This window comes from Chelonia mydas, chromosome 9 (genome assembly GCF_015237465.2).
Source record: "Chelonia mydas isolate rCheMyd1 chromosome 9, rCheMyd1.pri.v2, whole genome shotgun sequence".
Lineage (NCBI taxonomy): Eukaryota > Metazoa > Chordata > Testudines > Cheloniidae > Chelonia > Chelonia mydas.
Window position 1 is genome coordinate 90,388,458 of NC_057855.1, and position 24,084 is coordinate 90,412,541.

A 24,084-nucleotide genomic window follows, 5' to 3' on the forward strand; every position below is an offset into this window, starting at 1 on the left:
AATGGCGTTGTATGCTTAATGTGTATTCTGCTTGGTAATTGTTAATAGAGGATCAGGATATTACTGTGTAAGGCTCTTTCACTGGTAAAAGGTTCTGCACATCTGCAGAAGTAGTATGCACCCGGAGCCCTACGTATTGGTAAAGGGTGTGGGTACTTAAATTAACCAGGTTAGTTATACCCTGAGCCCTACGAATTGGGTACAGGTGGCCCTGAGCCCTACAGATTGGGTACGGGTAGGTGCTTTTTGCTTGGAGCCCCACCAATTGGGAAAAGGTGGGGGGGGCCTAAATTAACTGGGTTACGCCTGGAGCCCTATGGACTGGGAAAAGGTGGGGTGCCCTAATGTGTGCAGGTAACAGTAGCATAATATCAGGCAGGAGGTAGCGACAACATCACCCGAATGGAAGAATCTCCTCCATTTCTGCTGGTAAGCGGTACCGGTTGACCTCTTTCTACTATTCAGTGACACCCGTTGCTCTTCCATAGAGCAGGGGGATTCTAACCCCATGAACAATCAAGGAGCCACATCCTGAGGTGGAGTAGCACTAGGATGGGATGAGGCACAGGACCCACATCCTGTGACAGGAGATGAGGAACGTTCGGGAGATTGAGCGACTATTACGAGAACTTTGGCCAGGCCTGTCTGATTTTGTTCATCACCCTCAGTATCAGCGGCATTGTGGGGGAACACACAGAACAGATCCTTCTTCGAAGGTAGAAGAAAGGTATCTCCCAAGGACTGATGTCCCAGACCTCTTCTTGAGCAGAAAAGAGGGCACTTCCTTTTTCTGTAGTTTGATTAAGCTACAAATATATGAATGCCATTAGTCCCAATAAATATCCCAAGTGATTAAACAAATGATAAATCACTCTCAATTTCACTTCCATGATTTATCAAAATATTTTACTAAGAGTGAAATTAACAGATATCATAGTTACTTTATTACACATTAACATATTTCAAAGTGTGAAGCTGATCAAAGAACTTACTGTTCATTTGACCATTTATGAGAAATAAAAGCAGATTTTCGAATTATTCTAAACTCTTAGGAAAAGAGCATTAGAAACTGATAAACTACCAAAAAATCATCAATTAAACCTTTAGTATCTAGAAAGATAAGCAGAGTAGGGCAATGTGAAGGGGTTGGCCAGCAGTACAAAGCAGTGGAGATTTAAGGCCAGATCTTTGGCTGGTGTTTGTCGACATAGCACCATTGACTACTGGCCCTTAGCCCTTAATTGAGCTAATTGCCTCCATAAAGGTTGGTCCAGGGAACTTTCTTCTGACTAACTTCTGTTGCTGTAGTGAAGCTTCAGGATCTTTTTTTACCTTCAATAATGTGACATCAGCAATCAAGTGGCAGCCCTTTTGTCATAAATCTGTATGCTGTTGTCCCCTCCCTAACTCCCATTCCTCCTCTTCCACCCACTCAATGCCCTCAGAGGCTGCCTATATCCCTTATCTGTCATGATTGACTTACTCTACCCTTCTATGTCTCTAGGATGCTGCTTTTTCTCCTGTAGTATTCTGTACCCCCTACCCACTCCATTTCCTTCTCGCATGTTCCATTATCTCCCTCTTGCTGTCCTGCCTGGGTGTGTGTGTCTATTTTCTCTTGCAACCGTGCAGTGGCTTTATAACATGTCAGTACTAAATGCTTTGTTACCGATGAAATCTAAAAGCACTATGCAGACTGACAATTCAAAGGGGAAGGCAAAGGATGTACTTGCAACATTGAAGATGTAGGAGGGGGAAAAGGAAACTTGACTTACGACATAAAGGAGAGGTTTGCTTAACCCAGGGATTTTCAACTATTTAATAGCATGAATTCGCTCTTGAGAGTGAGAGAGAGAGAGAGAGAGAGAGAGAGAGAGAGAGAGAGAATGTCTTGTGGCCCACCTCTCTTCCCAACTTCCTAATCACAATCCCACTTACAGCTGAGTTCATTTCCACTGCTGTTTCTTATATTGAAAAATATTAGTAAAGTATTTAGGTATTTCTACTGTCTTTTAAGTAACATGTGTCCTTTAAAAAAAAATCATCATCATACATTCTCCAGGAGAGTCTACTGTCCTGAAGACAAAATAACTCAAAAGGAACAGCCACTTCACAGTTAACAAAGGGCCACCCCCACTGAAGTACATATGTAAAAGAGAACTTTGTTTCTTAAACATGTCAAATCTTGGTCTCCTGAAGTTTTTGCGTCCATTTTCTTTATAGACATTCATTTTTTCATTCAAATGAAATCCTTCAGTATTTTGAAGTACTGTTGGATAACAATATTTGTAAGCACAAGGCGTAGTTTAAAAGAAGTCATAACAGCTATTCACTTACAGTACCACCAGTTCTTAATTGGATAGATATCTAGTTCATTATTGTACTAGCTCAAGGACAGTCATTCACTTGAAAATTGTTCAGCTGTGAATGCATTTTTTCTTCTTTCCATGAGCATACTTTATCTATTTTAGCAACAGGGACGAAAGGCTGCAGAGGAAAATGACTACTTTAAATTCATTGCTTGATTCAGACTATATCAGTCAGTTTTTCAAAAATACACTCTTCGTGCCGTAAGAAGACAATGTTTTTCAGTTCATTTTTTTGTTCTTCACAAAAGAACAGGAAGTCTGATCGAGCTGCTTTTAAAATCCTCGCTAACGACATACTCACATGTAAAGTCCATCTACCATGATGAGAGCAGTATTTTTCAGTAGTAATCAACACAACAGACTTTTTATAAAGTTGTGTCAACTACACCAAGCCAACATGAAAAGTAGTCACTAGTGAATCTGAAACTTAGTGTGTGCAAACTGACATACGGCTCTTGGAAACTACTGTATAGATTTAAAAGCTGTGGCGGAGAGTTTGAGGAGTGGCTGGAAAGAAAAGAAGAAATGGAAAGGAAGGTAAGATCAAGTGAAGAAAGGTGTTACTGCATTAGTCTTACACCTCTGCAGCTACATCTGGGTGCAAATGCACTTACCAGTAGGTCAGTGTTTTATGGGCACGTATTAACTCCCAGTTACAAAGCTACCCAGAACTGACAGTGCCTGCTCAAGTGAGGCCTGGGCCTAAAACGGCAGGAGGGCTGCAGGTCAGAGCTTGCCTATATGAATTGGCAGCACTGGGTGAAGGAGACGGCACACCATTTGCTCAGTGCTATGTGTGGCATGAGCAGGCATAAGTGCAAGTGTTGCTCTAAAAGTTAACTTCATTGATCAAATCTACAGTCTGTTTAGAATGACATCTAACAAACTATGACAAAATAACACTAGGGTCACAAAGCCAAGAATCCGGAAGTTAGGAGATGGCAGTTTAGCCCTCTTGTGCATATGCAGTATGACTGTCTTTAATTATATGACCACATATTATTTTTCCCATAGGACCGATGCCTCATTCAGTGTACAAAATAAGCAGTTGTTCAATATTTTGTTTGCTTGCCACTGTTCAATTTTAGGTCTTATTTACCGTACACTATCCAAACCCTACTCGGGAGGCAGAATTATTCACTTCCTCCTCAACTTCTCTGTAGTGCTCATCACTACAGTATCTAAGAGCTTCACAAATATTAATGAATTTATTTTCACAGCACCCCTGTGAAGTGTGGTGGTATAACTATCCCCATTTTACAGACAGGGAACTGAGGTACAGAGTGATTAAGGCTGAATGTGTCCACTAATTTTGGATGCCCACTTTGAGATGCTTAGGACCCAGGGTGACCAGATGTCCCAATTTTATAAGGACAGTCCCAATTTTTGGGTCTTTTTCTTATAAAGGCTCCTATTACCCCCCCACCTCCTCTCCCAATTTTTCACATTTGCTGCCTGGTCACCCTATTAGGACCTGATTTTTCATAATAATTAGCATTCCATAGCACTTTGTGTTCACACTGCTCCCGCTCTCACTGACTTCAGTTGCAGCTGTAAATGCTTAACACTTCTGCAAATAGGATCTTGGGGTATCAAGCCAGGCACCCACAAAACAACAAACACATAATCAGTGGCCACCTATGAAAAGTTTGATTTTAAGTGACATGCCCAGCATCACATAGGAAGTTTGCGTCAGGGGCAAGGACAGATGCAAATTCCCCAGGGAAACAAAATTCCACCACTTCAACCATGAGACCGCCCTTTCTCCTTCTCTTTTCAACTAGTGTAAGAAATGAGGCTGCCGTCCTACAAACAAACAAACAGTCTCTCACTATACAACCCAGAGCATTCCCAGAACAGGTCCATCCTATGCACTCAATGAGGTACGGTGCTGTAGAAAAAGTAGTATTTAATAATATGATCACACTTTGATAATACATACCCACAAAGGGCCAAATGAAGGCTGCAGAGACACAAAGCTTGCACTGGGAAAAATGCAATCGGTGATAGATGCAGAATATCAGAAATTTCAGCCCAAACGTTCACATTTTAGCAAAGCTGTAAGCAACTAAATACAGCCTCCCATAGTGGGAAGTGTCGGGCAATCCTGACTTTAGGCAGCACCAGCGGCTTTGCCTATAACACAAGCTCTCTCTCAGAGAGAGTGTTATCTTTTGCATTTTGTACAAAATCAAGTACATCGAGGGCTCTCAGTAAAAACATACTGATAGGAACAAATGAGTTGTCATACTGGATTAGTGCTATCTCCTATGCTTCTAGTATAGAAGTGCTAGGGGATAGATTTGTTATAACAAGCACACAGTATACATTTCACCATCTAATTTGAATGCCTATGTTTACAAACACTGTCACTTTTGTATTTGGACCAAGGACTTAAACAAATAAAAAGATGAACAAACTTGCAAAACTACTTATTTGAACAAATTAATAGCTTAGGGATCTCAAGATGTCTGCTTTATTCATAACAGCCTCGCTTCCAGAAGAACACAGCCTGTAGAAAAGTCATCAAGAAAAGTAAAGCTGACAAATATTAACAATTCAGAAAGTTGTTACAGTTCCCAGAGGGAGGGATAAGGTGGCTATAGTAGAAGGCATAAAAGGAAGCTGGCCTTAGAGAAAAAACCTGCTTTTGGAAGAGAAGATACAGTCACAACCTAAATACAAATGGATGATACTAGCTAGTGACAAAATGAAACTTTAAAGTACGTCCTAATAGAAAATTAGAGATTATGGAATTTTCATGACCAAAATAAATCCTTTTTCATACAGCAGTGTAGGGCTTGCAGTTCAAAGGTTTCAAGGCTTTAATCATGACCTGCAGACATGACTGACAAAGGTTCATGCCTTGAAATACTACATCTACAGAAGCTGTGTTCTAGGAAGAACGGTCTTTCTAAAGGATTTGCCCTGTCTTCTGAAATACAAAAATCTAGCCAACAGGGGTCCAAGAAAGGGATACTTACAGATGCTAGATAGCTGAAAACCAGAAATGTACCAAGCTAATTTGAAAAGTACTATAAAAATAAGAAAAAAGGAGGGACCTGACCTCAATTGGAGAATTCTGAGAGCATTTTCCAGGAGGTTGCATTATCATACCTATTGTGGGTTGGCATGGAGGCATTTGGAAGTGAAAAGCAGAGGGTAAGCCTAGAAAGAATAGAGTACCTAAAATGTACGAGCAGGTCTCCCACAAGTTGAGTACAAATGGCAATCTTTCCAATTCAGGGAGGAAAGAATAATTCTGAAATTCTCTTCTTCATCAACAGATTCAGTGTTCTAGGATCAAGTAGTATGGGCCACCTGATTTTGTTGGGATGAGGAAGAATCAATTGTATTTAGGATTAAAAGCAACCCAATTTCAATTTGGAGCAACAGGTTTTTGCTCAAGAACAAAGAAGTGTCTGTCTTACTGCAACACAATTTAGTGAGAAGGTTCCCAGCAAAAGATGTCCCCATTTGTCCATTCTATCCACCCACTGCATTGTCATACACGTAGACTGTGAACTCTCTGTGGCTGGCACTGTTTGTCCCCAACTGCACAGACCCTGGCACAATGGGGCCATAATCCTACTATTGAAGTTGTTGGTACTACTATAATATCAAATTAGTGTTGCCAATCCTTGGTGCACTCAGCCACCACTTGCTATAGTAAGTTATAAGTAGCCCCTTGTTCACAGAACACAATCTCTATAAACTCTAAATATCCTGGCTGGTTGTGATTTTTAAACACGCACTGTCTTCCAATATGTTCAGGCTTTAGTTGGAATCCTATAGCTTCAAAGCAGAGAATTGCTGACAATTAACAGATATTCAGAGATGGTCAAGAATGGAGTAAGAAGAAAATGGTTATAGAAAGTTACTATTTTACAATAGATTCATTCTGGAATTGTCAAATAAGAGCCCAAGGGAATTGTATACCCAATTCCCAGTGAAAGTCAATGGAAGTTAGGTGCCTAACACCCACGGGCCCTTTTGAAAATCCAAGTCTCCGCAATTCAGAAAAACTAAAGATGCATTAACTGACATATTGACTGATTCAAATACTGCCCTTTAATTCTTGTGAGTTTCTCTTCTTACCAAAAAGATTAATTAGTTGATGGGCTCATCAAGGAGTTCAAACACCCCTTCTTACACATACTAAAGGGCTGGCCTTCATCCTCAATTATACCCATGTATTGGATCATTTCTCTTTTCAGTGGACTTCCAAAACACTACAAACATTTCCCACTTGATTAAAGAAGATTTTTTTTGCAGTTTGATAAAGCAACTTATGAAGTCGCCTTGTACAACTACCCCTCAGTGGGCTCCCTGTTAATGTTAAATACTTTATTTTCCCTTATTCTAGCATAAAACAGGACAAAAGAAAGAATCATGTGAAGAGTCACTAAACTAAACCAACGTATCAGTAGTTGGAAAGGTCCATTCTTTTAATATCTTCAGTGATCCCCTAAGAACTTCACATTTTATTTTTTATCTCTGAAGAAGACATAAGGTCCATTAAATAAAAATGGGGATGATCTTTTCTACTGACAGGCTAACAGGATCGGAAACTATACTGACCAAATATAGAAAAGGTGATCTTGGTAAATTGTGATTACACGATCCATTATATTTATTAATGCGAGAAGCTGTTGCATGTGTTTGGACTTTGATGATTATATTGGAAAACATAAGGCACAGAGGTTTGCGTGTGTGTGTGTTTGCGTGTGTGCGTGTGTTTGCAATAATCTCCTGAGCATCATCATAACAAGCAAAGTGGAACATTCTGAGAAATTTGTCATGCCATGGAAAACAGTCCAGGAGCAAAAGAAGAATCAGTAATCTTCAGTAAAAGAATACTGCAACTCTCCTCTTCCATAGTTCATTCCACTTATGATTTTGATGAAAACAGCGAGACAGTAAGGTTTTATAAACACCACCACGTCATATTTTAGAGCACCACTCTACCATTCAGATAGGAGACCATTCAAAATTAAAAACTTTAATTAATTAATTAATTAAAAACGTTTCAAAGTCTGTTTGCTCAGTTCACTTTTCACTACAAGGCAAAAGTAGCTAACTGAAAGCACCCATACCTGTGGCCTCATTCTTGGATTCCATCTGACGTAGTAATTTACCCACAGTTCCAAATGGTTCAGACTGGCAACAGGATACAGGACGTGGTTTTCATAGTTTACATAGAAAGGATTACTAAATTCATCTAGTTGACTGTTAATGTAGGACCATAAAGATACAGTCTTTGTACTTATCTCCTGAATAAATAAAAAGAATGGCATTTTAGTATACAGTAGAACCTCAGAGTTATGAACACCTTGGGAACAGAGGTTGTTCGTAACTCTGAACAAAATGTTATGATTATTTTTTCAAAAGTTTACAACTGAACATTGACTTAATACAGCTTTTCCCTTCATTTTTTTTAGTAGTTTATGTTGAACACAGTAACTGTACTGTATTTGCTTTTTTTTTTTTTTTTCTTCCTTTGTCTCTGCTGCGGTCTGATTGTGTACTTCCAGTTCTAAATGAGGTGTCTGGTTGACGGGTCAGTTTGTAATTCTGAGGTTCTAATGTATGTAATTCAAAATCTTTACATTTTAGCATAGTAATGTTCTTTTGCTCCAAGAACTATTTGATACACAATATTTATTTAAAGGCACATTAATTTAATTTGTTGAGATTTAGCAGCCTTGAAATACCATTTCCTTTTGTTATCCTTGGGGGAAATTTTTTTCCAAAAAGTCAGACCAGTTACTGCACTAACTGGGCACGGAAGCTAGTGACAACTTTATTTACTACAATTCAGTAAGTGCTCAGAACATTTCCAATATCCATGTCACTGAACAGCTGTAAGACAAACATAGTTGCAAGATTGTCATTTCTCCACAAAACTGTTCAGGAGCAGAATGAAGATTCTAATATATTTGGGGGCTATTTTGCTTTTTGAGCTGATCAGTGTTACACTGTTTATAACCCTGCAGTGATAACCATAGCTGGTCATATTCATAACAACACACTGACCAACCCAAAATGTGACAAAATTAAATTAGCTAGAAATCAGTTAAGAGAAGCACGTATCCTTTGGAATAACTAGAACAGTATTTGAGGAAAGTGAGTGTCATCTATTTTTTCCACTGTCTGCTTACAGCCATCTAAATATTGTACTTTTAATTAAGTGTCCAGTTTTAGCTTTATCTGCACTTTTAAAAAACTATATAATAATTAAAAAAATCACAATAAAACCATAAAATCAAGAATTCAGATTCTGAAACGTTATCAGCTTTATCTTGCAATTTTATACTCTTTCAATACTATAAAGCATCTGTTTCTACTACAGCTGTGTGTTAAATTGCTCTCTCTCTCTTTTTTTTTTTAAAAGGGAGCTGCATCCAATTATCCATTTGTGAAAGAAAGCTGTCTGGTAATCACGTACTCACTAAGAATGTATTATTTAGCTCCATCTTGTGGTGTATGCATGCAATTTGTTGTACTAGATAAGTCAGCCAAGCCAGAAAAATACCAAAGCTAAACACAAACACTAAGGGACAGTTAATTATTTTACTGAAAGCATGAAGTGTGACGGAGAGGAGAAGGCCAACCACAAATGTACATTTAAAGCATAGTAATAATACTTTGAGACTGGATGAAGCATATTATAGAAGGTGCAAAGTGCTTCAGAGTGCAAGTGTTAACTTCATTAATACCAAAATATTTTAAATTCTCTCCCATCCTTCAACCTCATGTTCCATCATCAATAATCAAATCCTGCTTCAAATGATTCTCCAGACTGCAGTGTACTGGTAACGTTGCATCAACCATAGAACTCCTCTACAGATGGCCAAGATTTTGGTAAGAAGTGTTTTAGAGGTTTGTGCATGGACTGGGACATCATCTGGAACAGCAGTTCATGATCTACAGTGAGGTGGAAGGTGTAGAGCCTGACATAATTAGAAAAATGTTTTAATTCAACTAGGTTGTAGAGTGGCCCTTCATCTGGTTATGGGGCTGTTTGGAACATATTTCTCATATCTATAACATTAAATTCATTTTCAGGCCAGCTCTAGAAGTTTAGATGACAACAAATTCCACTAAAACACAGGCTCAAATGTTCTTCTGTCTCATACTCAAAGCACCTCTGCATGAAATCAACATGTCAAACAAAAGCAAGTGTAGAACTTACCTCTTTCAATCGTTCTTGTTCACAGTTGTATAAAAAAGTCCCAAAGAGGCAACTATAAAGGTGATCCAAAATGGTGATCAGAAACAGTTCATTGAATTCAAAGGCTGCAGGAAACTTTAAAAAAGTATAGATTTTTATGTATTAGAATTATTTTAAACTTTTGTTATCCATAGTAAAGAGAAGCAACCTTATAAATAAGATAACAACCAAGAAATTCACAAGAAAAGGATGATTTTTTTGAAAAGTGGGGTTTACATCTATTGACAATCTTAAGAAATGCTAAGCAATTTTGATCATCTCTATTGTACTTAGATAGTGCTTTTCATTGCAAAATCTAATGACACTTTACTAATATTCCAAAGTAAGCAAGTATTATATCCATTGTTTTAACAGAGGTTAATTGAGACAGAGGTATGGAGTGATCTGCTAACGTTAACAGTGACACCCAGCAACAGGACCAAGAAGCCCTGACTGGCAGTGTCCTGCAAACATTGCATCAAGTTATTTTTGTTACAGAATGCCATCTTAAAAAAACAAACACTTTGGGCATTTAAGAGCTTTATTTACTAAACTAATGTACAATAAATTGAACAGTTAAGATTGTTGCATGTACAACGTGTTTAATAGTAAATACGTATTTAAAAACACTCCCTTCTCATTCCACCCAGTTTACATTGTCCCCTAATTCTCCCCTCAAGTTTATTATCCACTATGTAGAATAATCCTCTAATCCATCTTCCTTTTCATATTAGAATGTAAATCCCTCACATCTGGAATGAAAGAAGTATTATGTCAATATTCACCATTACATACTTTCTTCATAACTAACTAGAGGTTTTAAAGTACCAACGACCATATATGAATGTGTATAAAATTACAGAAAGTTTAAGAATTATGAAACCAAAATCCAAGACACCTGCAATTTTAGGAGCCCTACAAATTGAAATAATAAATAAAACTACAAAGGCTGGTATTTATTCAAATGAGAAAGGATTCTCTCAATAACCAGATTAAGTATTCTGTGCCTGTCCACAACTGCCCTGTCCATAGGACAAAGTAATTCTGCCTCTAGACAATATGGGGATGGACTCAAATAATTACAGAGAAAGGAAAATACTTTTTAAACAGGAGAAGAAATTTTTTTTAAAAGAGTGGTTTATTCTTCTATGAAAAAAGCATCATCTCAATAATGAGAAGTCTTTGCAGAGTCTCAAATGGTAGCTTTCTAGCTTCATACTGTGCAGGAAGCTGAAGTGAGTATTCAAGACATGGAGCTAGCAACATTCCAAGTTTCTTTTCCTTTTTTGTTTCAAAGAGAAACATTTTAAAGGCACAACTATAAACTATCCCAATGCAAAGGAAAGACAGGAAGAGCAGCAAGAGGCCAAAATATGGCTCCATCAGGAGCTCTGTAATGACCTGAAAATCAAAAAGGAATCAAAAAGTGGAAACCTGGGCAAATTGCTAAGGAGTACAAAAGAACGGCACGAGCATGTAAGGACAAAATCAGGAAGGCTAGGGCACAAAATGAGTTACACCTAGCAAGGGCTGTCAAAGGCAATAAGAAGTTCTATAAATACATTAGTAGCAAGAGAAAGACAAAGAGAAGTGTAGGTCCTTTACTTAACAGGGAAGGAGCGCTAATAACATCAAGAAGGCGGAGTGTGTAATGTCTATTTTGCTTCAGTCTTCACTACAAAAGGTGGTGACGAGATACTCAAACACAATTAATATTAACAACAAGGGGGAAGGAATGCAAACCAAAATAGGGAAAGAATGAGTTAAAGAATATTTAGATAAGTTAGATGTATTCAGGTCAGTAGGGCCTGATGGAATTCATCCTAGGGTACCTAAGGAAATAACTGAAGCAAGCAACTACCTTCAAGAATTTATTAAGGATGGATGAGTTCCCAGAGGACTAAAGAAGGCAAAATGTAGTACCTATCTTTAAAAAGGAGAACAACAGGCACCTGGGTAATTATAGACCAGGCAGCCTAATGTTGGTACCTGGAAAGATACTGGAACAAATTATTAAACAATCAGTTTGTAAGCATTTAGAGAACAACAGGGTTATAAGGAATAGCCAAAATAGATTTGTCAAGAACAAATCATGCCAAACTAACCTAATTTAATTCTTTGACAGGGTTGGTGGCCTAGTGGATGGGGGGAAGCAGTAGAGGTGATATATCTTGATTTTAGTAAGGCTTTCAACAGAGTCCCTCAACATTCTCATAAGTAAACTAGGGAAATTGGGCCCAGATTAAATTACTATAAGGTGGGTGCAAAACTGATCGAAAGACCATACTCAAAAGAGTAGTTTTCAATGGTTCAGTATCAAACAGGGAGGGCAAATCTAGAGGGGTCTCCCAGGGTCAGCCTTGGGTCTCGTACTATTCAATATTTTCATTAGCGACTTAGATAAGGGGGTGGTGAATATGCTTACAAAATTTGTGAGTTCACCAAGTTGTGAAGGGTTGCAAGCACTTTGGAGAACAGGATTAGAATTCCAAATGACAATCAACAAGAGGCAGTTGCAAAAAAGACTAATATAATTTGGAGCATTGTATATAAGACATGTGAAATAACTGTCAAACTCTACACAGCACTGGTGAGAACTCAACTGGCACAGTACAGTATCTGCAATTCTTGGGGGGGCGGGAGGGTGTCACACTTTAGATGTGAACAAACTGGAGAGAGCCCAGAGGAAAGCAACTGAACTGTTCAGAAAACCTGACCTATGGGGAAAGGTTAAAAAAACTAGACATATTTGATCTTAACAAAAGACCACCGAGGTGGGGACCTGACAACAGTCTTCAAATATGTTAAGGGCTGTTACAAAGAGGACAGTAATCAATTATTCTCCATGTCCACTGAAGGCAGGACAAGAAATAATTGGCTTAATCTGTAGCCAGGGAGATTTAGGTTAGATATTAGGAAAAGCTTTCTAACTAGAAAGGTAATTAACCTCTGGAATCAGCTTCCAAGAGAAGCTGTGGAATCATCATCATTGCAGGTTTTTAAGAACAGGTTGGACAAACACCTGTTAGGGATGGTCTTGGTTTCCTTATCCTGCCCCAGGGCATGGGGCTGGACTTGATGACTACAAAGTCTGTTACCCACTTATGGATTTAGCTTAGAGGACTAACCCAGCAATTGCGACTGGGCACAAACTAAATGATCGAAAAAGACTTTCTCAGCCTTATCTATGATTTATAAAGGAAAATTTTTATTTATTTTGAAAGTGAGGAGTTGGGTGACATAGACCATTTAGGTTTATAAATAACAGAAGTCTCTGGATTTTAAGAAATGCTTTGCCTTTAAACAAATGGAATTAAGATCCTAGTTCCATTTAACCACGTTAGTGATAGGGCTGTGTTGTGTAGAAAATATTGATATAAACTTTAAAAAGCTCAAGTAAACTGGTCTGGAAAAACTGAGGCATAAATAAAATCCACGGGTTCCCTGAACTCACCCAGTCTCCACCTTCCCATAGCAGCAGCGAGATACAGATGAATAAAGGTAGCGTGCAAAGGTTCAAAGTGAGATATAGAAACAGCTTTCAAGACAAAGCATCCCGTGAAGGAATTCTCTTTAACTGAAAGCATTTAAAGAGCCCTGTCATCATAGAGTCATCACTATCACATGAGGGTTCTAAGCTGTGATGGGTCCATACTAATCAGATGAATACTGACGTGGCACCTAGTAAGATCCAGTGAAGCATATTCAAAATTCCATACGCCAGTGATGGCACGGTGACTAATTATTTAAAAGTGATAGTACTATTGAAACCCCATCTCTGGATAGAACCCCATCTCTGTTGGAAAGCTGATGTACCTAGACTGTAAAGCTTCTATTCCTGTTGCCGAAAAATCACTGACCTAAAAATTCTTAGCTCTCAATTTCCAAGCTCATTAGTGTCTGCTTGAGGATTCAGATGGAAAAATTCCCCAAGTGAAAATTTCATTTCCCTCCAATCCACTAATTCTGAGAAAATATCCAGTCCATTAGAATCTGTCATCTGGTGCTGTTGGACTTCATTATTTATTTCACTAAGTGAGCTATGTGAAGAAAGCTACAGAAAATTTCTCAATTTAAGGTGACTGATGATGCTGAATTGAAGTTGATTCTGAAGCCCACAAAAGAAGCTTGCTGTTAAATGTTGTGATTAATAGGCCTGCCCTGCACTACAGTAATATTTTAAGCTGGAACACTAACTGATTTAGTTCTCACTCTCCTGGAAGTGGATTGAGACAATCTGCTTGAGCACTGTACATCCCAAGAGAGTATGTTGTTAAGATTAATGAAAAGTGCATCTCTGGCTAGAGACAAGTCCTGGTTGTTACTACATAGAGGGACATTATCTTCATGCCCACTTGAATGTATTTTGCATATATTTGGGCTGTTGAATATTAGACGTGGCAAGATATTATTGGAACTGCAGTGATTCCAAGCAGATTTACAGGCTACTTCATAGTATCAGTTGTTTACATCAGAAAGTCCTCCTGTAATCTGTAGTTGTTCAAGGGAGATGAAAGTTTGTGTCAGTCATGATTATTAGAATCACTTAAAGCAGCAGTTCTTAACTGGGGGCTGCAAAGAGATTTCAGGGGTTCCGCCAAGCAGGACTGGCGTCAGACTCGCTAGGACCCAGCACGAAAGCCCTGGAGCCCCATAGGGACCGGAGTCCAGGAGGCTCCACTGACCCATGGAGGTTGAAGCTTCACCGCCCTGCCCCCTGGGACAGAAGCCGAAGCCTGAGCAACTGAGCTTTGCAGGGGTCTCTGTGGTGCGGACCCCCCTGTGGCAACAAGCCCTGGGCAACTGCACTGCTTGCTACGCCATAGTACTGGCCCTGGCTTTTATATGCAGAAAAACAGTTTTTGTGACACAGGTTGGCCATGGAGTTTTTATAGCGTGTTGCGTGGGGGGCCTTGGAAGGGAAAAGGTTGAGAACCCCTCACTTAAAGCATATGTTCTTTATTAAGAGCCAGCATTATTTATCTCATGTTCTATATTATTCTATTTGCATGTCATCAAGGCTAGGAAAACATGGGAAAATGTATAGCTGCTAAGGATTGAGGTTCATTGTTAAGATTCTGGAGCTATTCAGGAATTCACATCTTACTGGGAAACTAGAAATTCTCTCGTCTCACCAAAAGTGCATGTTTCAAAAACATACATGTGGTGCAGTCCACTAGAAAGGAAAAAAATATGTGAATAAGACTTTTTTATGAATGTGTTCATTTTTGCCTGTTACAGCCTTAATATTTTTTCAATGCCATGGCTGTTCAGGAAATTCAGAACTCAGGCTGGATTCAGATTTTGCCCAGATGTAAATTTGCAAACTGTTGCATAGTCCTTTTACTAGAGGGGAACTAAACAGTTTATAGCAAAAACTAGGAGGCAACAAGGGAGATCACAAAAATAGAGAAGGCTGTTCTGAATTAAGTGTCTCCCTGAAGGATTTTTGTTCCTTCCAGATGTTTAGAACTGAGTTTTTTCTGCTGGGTAGTTGCTCTTGGCTTTTCTCAGAGGCAGAGACAAAGTTTTAAATGTTTTTCCAACCCTATTGCTATAGCATATTAATACCGAAATATACGTGTATACAAAGAGTGGGAAATTCTCTAGCAGGAAGTCTTAATCAAACATTTTATGAAACTTTGATGCCAATGAATTTACAAGAAGCCTTTTCAAAAAGATAAGCAGAATTGGAATGGGGGATTTGGGGGGACAAGGGACAGGGAAGGAGGGCTCCTGGGATAGAAAGTTCTTAATTCCACTTTACACTCCCGCATGTCCCCACCCCCCCATATGTTCCAGAAGGCGGTCTTGCAGGAACAGTTTCTTTGTAGAGTATTGTTACAGGAGGAAAGAGAGGCAGATGTCTACTATACTTCAGGGGTAAAACATTTTAGATTTACTTGAAAGCAAGGCCTTAGTTTGGACAACTTGATTTAGCAGCCCCAGTCAAGCCCAGCAGAATAGAAGAATGGAAGATCCTACAAGAGATTCTATATTAAAGTTTATTTCCCATGGAAGTGTAAGTAAGAGGAAAACTAGGCCTATGATAGGTCTTCACGATAATGAACCTGTAAAATTTTGTGAGGACCGTAACATTTTGATACCCTAAGTACTACCCCCTTCAAAAAGGATCTTCTCCCAACTGTGATCTAAAGCTAGTGGTGGAAGGAGGAAAGCATATTTGAGCAGGTAAATATTGGAGTATATGTAAATTAGGAAATATTATTACACACACTAACTATGCAAGCATGTTTTTGAGACAACGAGAAAAGTAGTCCTCCCTGATTCACAATCAGATTATATTTGTGCCATTTTTAAAATACAGATAATCTCTTGTGAACATACACCGAATGCATTGGTGAAACAGCAACAAAGGTACTTTGCCCTATTACTTCTCACTTTAATCAAAGAATTCTGAGAAAGATTTTCTTCTAGAATCTCTCTACTTTCACTGAAACGTCAGGGTAGACCACTGTGCATATTTATTTATTTAAAGAAAATCTAACTTTTGAATTTGTCATCACTGCTTATTTAATTAGGTTAAAAACAGCTGGGTAAAAAGCCATTTGACTCTATATTAGTTTTCACTTTAAACACAATTTACAGAATTACATCCCTCTTACTAATAAACTGAATGCTCAGCTTGCAAGACCCTACATAATATACAGTGGTCTAGTCACATCTGTTTCCAACCACTGGAAAAACTAAACTTTAAGGAGGATAGGTTCAAAAAAGAAAGAGCCATTAATCTTATTCATTTTTCAATTTAAAATGCTTTGAGATAATTCAGTGCTTCAATTTGCAGAAATGCACGTTAAACAGTCTATTCAGAACACAAAGAAATGCCTGGCCATTGGCTTCACGTCGGTATTTCTACACTAGCCCGTCTCACATCTCTTCTAGATGAAAAAGCAGTACTAACTGTGCATGAATTAATGGGTTTGTTCTTCCTCCAGTGTATTCAGTAGCCTACCCACAGTTAAAATTCTTTAACCAAAATTTAAAATTGTGCACATTTAAGAAAAACAGGACCTGCCCTATGGATCAGAGTTTCAATAAAGAGGAGGAAGACATCCCCATGAACATCCGATTAAATTTTCTTACCTGTTTGGTCATTTGCCAAACACAATCAAGGAACTGAAGGAAAATGGGAGACCTGACTGCATCAGCATGGTCATCGGCTCCATGGCCTACTCGCTGAAAAACAGATGCTTTCATTTTAGTCAAATCCATTTAAAAGCAGTAACCAATAACACAAGTTCTGCAAAGATCTTAGGCAAGTTCTTGAAAAGGACTGTGATCAGCACACCTTTCTTCAAGCTAAACTCCACCCTTCCTATAACTAAAAACCCCCACCAGAATTCATTCACAAATATATTCCTATAGTCTGGCAGAATAGGAAGAGCACCCAGTCCACAAAATTCACACATTTTCCAGTGGTCTGAGTGACATTAAACTTATTTTTAAAGTGTACATCCCATTAAACCCCAAATGATCTTGTTGATTCAAAGACTCAACATAAGGATATCTGCTTCTTCCTACATATGAGGAAAGAATAAATAGTTCAGAACTGCAGGAGATATATCCTCCACTTCATTTCCACAGGGGAATGGATTCAGTGAATCTGGCATATTATGCTGGATCAACTAACTTTAACCGAAAGATAGTTACGAGGACTGTGCAGAAACTATGACTATTCCATACCCACTCACCATAACCAAATGTTACGACAGCTACATCTCCAGTTCAGAAGCCCAGATACAGCACCACAATCTTGTAATATTCCAGCTCAAGCTATTTTTTTTTTCTTCCTTTAAACACTGTGGCTGTGGGATGATGACTTTAGTGATTTTTACCTACATGACAGCCATAGCTTTCTCCTTTTCATTTTCCTCAAGTAAGATCTGTTCACGTAAGTTTTTCACCATGCTCTGCAATCCTCCCCTCCTCCAGAAATGTCTCGACATTTGTCTTGTGCTATTGGCTCAAACTCTGCCCCTCTTTTAAACTTTATATTAGAAATTGTTGTGTATTAATAGTTCACACAAAGCATTTTCACATCAACGGAACACTAAATCACTCATATTTCTCTTTCTTCACATACCGCAGGAACATTATTCTAAATGTTGCAAAATACAGTGACAAGCCACCTGACCAAAAAAAAAAAAAAAAAAAAAAAAGCTTTGAAGGAGATAATTTTATTAATTCTTTCAACTTACCATTGCAAACCTATGTCCAAAACTTATCCACTCTTTTTCTATAAGAGCTTCAAATCCTTTGATAGTCCTGTAATAGCTGTCCAACATGAGCATGGCTAAAGAGGTGAGCTGGGCTGTACGATCCCAGCCGTCACTGCAGTGTACAACAACTGATGTTTTACCAGATTCAATTTTATCAGCAATTCTTACTGCTCCAGCAAGAAGAATCTTTTAAAAAAAAGAAAGTAGCATGTTAAAATGTCACATCAAGCCAACCTCTTGTAGTAAAGTAGCAATCAGTCCTAGAATGCTATATTTTAAAATTAGAATTCAAACCCAATTATGCGTCCAAAACTACTGTAAATTAACATTAGAATCTCCTGAAAATCTGTTCATAAAGAAAACACTCAGATATACTGTAGACTATTCAGTAGAAAGATTACTCAAAAAACTACAGAATAAGATCAATCCTTTTAATAAATTCAGTTATCCCGCAAACTATTATCATCTTTCTTCCTCAGCATTCAGTTTTCAACCAGTAAGTACAGGGGGGAGTGCAGCTAATCAAACCCTATAGCAGATTATTGGGAAGCCCAGACAAGAAAAGGGGTGTGCTTGCTTGCTGATCACTTGCCCTGATTTGTTGGTGCATGGAGTATACATGATGTTCATATAGGGAACGGGTCTTTATTTCTACTAGAAATAACTTGGATCAGAAGTCAGAGTGGCACAAGACGGTAGCAACTCATAAGAGCATTACACTTATTTTTTTTCCAATGAAACTCCTTCTATTGATTTCCTCAGTCATGTTTGGCAGCTCTTCAGTTGTTTAACTTGGAGTATTCTCTCCGGCACAGATGTGTCCACAACACGATTCCTGATAGTACTGACAACTACGTGAAAAGCAGCTAGAACTAGGGCCGTTGGAAGGGCTCCGGACTTCGGATTCTGACCTCAGCAAAGCCAACTCTGATGTCAGTAAAGACAATCTAATGAGACATTTGAGATCTTTCTCTTCCAAGGCATGCAAAGACACTTCCAAAGCTGGAAAGCCTGCATCCACTGGAGCAACTTTGCTTTCACAGGACACAATCTTGAAAGCCATTCAGGCTTCTGAGACAAAGCTACACAGATTTTGTTCTTTTATGGTTAAACTGAAGGATGCAAGGATGTAACTACTGTAGGTCAATGTTAAAGCTTGAGTTAGTAAATTAAAGGGCGTGCAATTTGATCTGGTTAGTCCTAAAGCTCTCACATGTTTATTAAGTCACAGTCAATGCACTACTGCACTGAAAAATTATAAATATTACAAAAAGTCATCTTATGTTGTTGGATCTTTGAAAAGGAATGGAAAAAGACAATTCATGTGACATAAGTATAGCAGCACTCTATGTCCTAGAAAGATCACAGAGTGGTACTCATGCCAGTCAAGCATTACTGCAGAAAGAGTAGATGCAGGCAGTGAATAGAAAATGGGAGAAGGAACAAAAGCTAGGTGGTATTAGTTTAGCAACATCTTGTGGAATGAGGTGGGACATTTTGTTCCACTTTGGACAAATGGTTCATTTGTAAAAATTTTAAATTTTATTTTTTCCATAAAATACTTTTTATTGTCAAGGTTCCTTCCCCACTCTGAACTCTAGGGTACAGATGTGGGGACCTGCATGAAAACCTCCTAAGCTTACTTTTACTGGCACAGGTTAAAACTTTCCCAAGGTACAAACTATTTTATCCTTTGCCCTTGGACTTCCACTGCCACCACCAAACGTTTATCTGGGTTTATTTTATTAGGAAAGTGTTGTTTGGAAACGTCTTTCCCCCCAAAATCCTCCCAACCCTTGCACCCCACTTCCTGGGGAAGGTTTGACAAAAATCTTCACCAATTTGCATAGGTGACCACAGACCCAAACCCTTGGATCTTAAGAACAATGGAAAAAAGCATTCAGTTCTTGAAAAGAAGAATTTTAACAGAAGTAACAGTAAAAAAGAAGTAACAATAAAAAGAATCACCTCTGTAAAATCAGGATGGTAAATACCTTACAGGGTAATTAGATTCAAAACATAGAGAATCCCTCTAGGCAGAACCTTAAGTTACAAAAAGACACACAGACAGGAATATCCATTCTATTCAGCACAGCTTAATTTCTCAGCCATTTAAAGAAATCATAATCTAACGCATATCTAGCTAGATTACTTACTAAATTCTAAGGACTCCATTCCTCTTCTGTCCCCGGCAAAAGCATCACACAGACAGACTCTTTGTTTTGCCCTCCCCCCAGCTTTTGAAAGTATCTTGTCTCCTCATTGGTCATTTTGGTCAGGTGCCAGCGAGGTTATCCTAGCTTCTTAACCCTTTACAGGTGAGAGGATTTTTCCTCTGGCCAGGAGGGATTTTAAAGGGGTTTACCCTTCCCTTCATATTTATGACATGTTAACTTCTCTTTCAGTATTTTTAACTTACCTATCATTGTGGTAGCTAAACACCATGAAGGGCTGGTCTACACTGAAAACTTACATTGGCATTGCTAGGTCTCCCAGAGGTATGAAAAAGCCACACCCCTAAGAGACACAGCTGTGCCGACCTAACCCTCAGTGTAGACTGTGCTAGGTCGACCGGAGAATTGTTCCACTGACCTAGTTACTGCCTCTCGGGGAGACGGATTAACTACAGAGATGGGAGAACCCCTTCGGTTGCTATAGGGAGGCCAGGTCTGCACTACAAACTTACACTGGTATAACTACATCACTCCGGGGTGTGAAAAATCCACACCCCTGAGCAAGGTAGTTATACTGACCTAACTCATGGTGTAGACAACACTATGTTGAAGGGGCAGTTTTTCCTGTTGACATAGCTACCACCTCTTACAGAGGTGGATTAACCATGCCAACAGGAGAAGCTCCCCCATCCGCGTAGTAGCATCGTCACTAAAGTGCTACAGCAGCACAGCTGCACCAATACAGATTCACCACTTCAGCGCTATGTGTATAGACGAGCCCTTAGTGCCTACACAGAACTGCTGAAGCTATGCCACTGTAGCATTTTTAATGCAGACATAACCAAAAAGTCTTTTACAATTAAGCTGCAGTTTGAGCTAGCACCAAATAAGTTGAAAAATTCTGAGCATCATTCACAGAGTGTATTCAGACAGAATTTTTTTTAAATAGATAAACATATGTCAGCCACTACCATCTTCATCAGTCTAAAAATTCTCAGGGTACTATTCTAAACTTAACTATGAAATTGAGATTTCAGGATCCAATCCTGCCATCCTATTCAAGCAGAGAGCTCCCACTGAAGTTAATCACATCTCAATCTCATTATCTGGTCTACAGCCAGTTCTTTTTTAAATGGACAGTCAAACTTAAGTATCAAATTCATAAATTTGGATGGAAACAGGCTTTTGGATTGTGAATATTTAATAGTTTGATAGGAATGGAAGATTTTAAACTAAATAAGAAAGTTAAGTTCTTCCCAAAATAGCAAATATTTATTTTATATTTTTGCTCCCTCTGCTGGCTCTTCTGTAGCAGTTAAACTGAATTACCAGAGCTAAGATTATATGAATAATTTTGTGCACAATCCAAAAATGCTTTGCATGAGTGACATTTGATTTGAGTTGTATAAAGCAAATTCCACATTAAATGCCATTCCATCAATATTTACCACCAAAAAGAAGGGAAAATAGCAGAGAAATCATCCATTCTAAAGCTTCTTAGAGGTTAATAAAACACTTAGTAAATTTAAACATGATATGGACTGACTTATTTTAGTGCAGTGTAAAATAATAAAAGGAGACTAATCCATACGGTAACAGGGACCAATCCATCTTCCACTGAAGTCAGGCCCACTGAAATATGCATGTCCACAAATGCTTCATTAATGGCATAGAATGGCAGGATGAGGAGGGCTGTGGTGTTTAAAAATGAAGTCCCGCTGGTAGCTGTCCAAGTGAAATTTGAATTTCCCATGGCACTTTTCCAAAAAGCAGGGATAATCCTGGTATCCCAGCCAACATTTAGACTCTCATGAAAACTAAGTGCTGTCCAGAACTGAATGTGATCCTACATTATCAGGATTTAATTGACTACTTCCTAATACCTACAGTATGAAATACATAATATGCAGTATGGCATATATTTATATTCTATCTGATCTGAAATATTGTGTTCTAAATAAAACTTGTAAAAAGGGTTACTTTTTAGGATTATCCTGACCAAAGACATGATAAACACAGAGAAAGGATTTCTAGTGCGGTCTATTGAAATTCAAGCGAATACATTGCTTTAAAAAGCAAAAAGCATGCAATGTCTTTAACATCTATAGTCTCTTACCCTTATGTATTCCAACCAGTGCGTTGAATCCACATTGGACAACCACCGTGCCTCATCAATCGAAGGATAAACTATTTCTTTCAGCTTCCGCAATGATTCTCTCATCACATGTATGTTATGTATTTCCAAAAAGACCAGCTCAGCATTTGGGTAGGCACTTTCACTTTCATATCCTCCACCTTTTGCCTGTCATTTAAAATTTTAAAGAGTACAGGAGTTTCTGATAAGATCTTGAGGGTTATTTTTGCTTTCTAGGGAATTTTAGAGGCAGTTATTTTAGAACAAATTAAAACACATTTTAAGAAAAATAAACACTGATGTTTAACTACTCCCAGAAGCAGGGCCGTCCCTAGACATTTTGGTGCCCCAGGCCTGTGAGGGGGGGAGGGACTGGCCCCAGGCCTCCGCAGGGGGGGCAGGAGCAGGCTTGGGGGGGCAGGGGCAAAACCACCCCCCAGCACGAGTCGGCAGAGCGGAGCGGGTTGGGGCTGGGTCGCTCCACTTCCTCCCGCTTGGTGATTGCAGGGCGGGCCCGACCCCGCACTCATGGGGTGGTGGGAAGTGGAATGACCTGGCCCCAGCCCTCTCTGCTCCCCTAGATCCCAGTCTTGGGACTTGGGGGGATGGGGGGAACCACTCCCCGGCGGCGCAACTGGGAACCGGTGGAGCAGAGCAGGCTGGGGCTGGGTCACTCCACTTCCCGCCGCCCGGTGAGTACAGGGCGTGCGCGACCCCTGCTGCAGTCCCCCGGGATGTAGCGGGGGTGGGAAGAGGCGGGGCAGGGGCAGAGCAGGGGCGAGACTGGGGCGGAGCAGGGGAGGGAAGAGGCGGGGCGGAGGCTTTGGGAAAGAGGCAGAGCATGGGCGGGGGCTGCTTTCCTGGCTAGCTCAGCCGGCTGGGGATCGGGCTGGCCGCTGGAGCAGCACGCAGCATAGTTTGTGTATGGGTAAGGATGGCCCTGCCCAGAAGCTGGGAATGGACAATAGGGGATGGATCACTTGATGATTGCCTGTTCTGTTCATTCCCTCTGAAGCACCTGGTTAGGTTTAATTTGGACTACTATGTTCCTTCCCCACCCCTATTTATTTTTAAGTACACTATTTCAGTGCACAGTTACTTCAGTAATTGATGCCATATACATAAGAAATAAATCAGGGGACTCCATGTAGGCTTTTTCCCCTCTCCTCCCACCATAATCATTACCAGCACAACTGTACTTCCTACAGCTTTCTTCTATTTGCAAAACTGACTCAAACTGTAATAAACTCAATTGGCCCACGTCCAGGCCATTGAAGTACTTCTTCAGTAAGTTACTATCTCGACAGAAGGATTCTTTTACAATACAGGACAAGGAGCTAGGAACCGATAAGTTCAAATCTTGGTTCTGACAACACTTGTGACTGCAATCAAGTCAATCTCTGCCTCAGTCTCCACCCAACTTTAAACTGGAGATAGCAATAACTCACAGGGCTGCTGCAAGAATTAGTTAACGCTGACAAAATGCTTTGATACTATCAAGGGGCTTACACATATATTACTTTATTATGAGAAGTGAACTTCTATGGAAAATATAAGAATAAAGTTTATTTCTCAGTACATGGGCAAAGTAATCTCCATTTTAACAAATGACAACCTACCTTGTTTGTATCAGCAACACTGTTTTGTCTGGCATCAAAGATGATAAGCTTGTGCGACTGAGCATTGGCATCCATTATTGTTTGTAAGTATTTTTCATCTTCTTTGCAACGTTTGTCATTCGGGCCTACCAGTGGCTGGCTGCAGCGCGTTATAGTTGCCTGGCTCTCGGGGTGAATCCAAGACAACACCTGCGTTTAAAAAAAGTTAGTTTCAGGATAGTGCACCAGGATCAAATTTACATTCCTTAGAGCAATTGGTCAGTCATAATAAGCCATGGTACAACTTCCCAGTGGGAGAGAGAATGTAAATTTCAGTAAGAATAATTCATACC

The 24,084-nt window shown here is 39.3% G+C and overlaps 1 protein-coding gene across 7 annotated transcripts in view; it reads right to left on the reverse strand.

Annotated features, from left to right (window-relative positions):
* The window catches only part of MTMR1 (myotubularin related protein 1), a 50,969-nt gene that overhangs the window by 5,674 nt on the left and 21,211 nt on the right, over positions 1-24,084 (reverse strand). For 6 of the 7 annotated variants that reach the window (XM_037909698.2, XM_037909695.2, XM_037909696.2 and 3 more), the window contains 6 exons: positions 23,753-23,941; positions 22,116-22,301; positions 17,805-18,011; positions 16,690-16,782; positions 9,565-9,678; positions 7,466-7,642 (listed from right to left, as the gene is read on the reverse strand). In XM_037909698.2, the coding sequence (XP_037765626.1) occupies positions 7,466-7,642; positions 9,565-9,678; positions 16,690-16,782; positions 17,805-18,011; positions 22,116-22,301; positions 23,753-23,941 (966 nt within the window). The remainder of the gene's footprint in view (positions 1-7,465; positions 7,643-9,564; positions 9,679-16,689; positions 16,783-17,804; positions 18,012-22,115; positions 22,302-23,752; positions 23,942-24,084) is intronic. The other variant, XM_043523026.1, reaches the window with a different exon arrangement.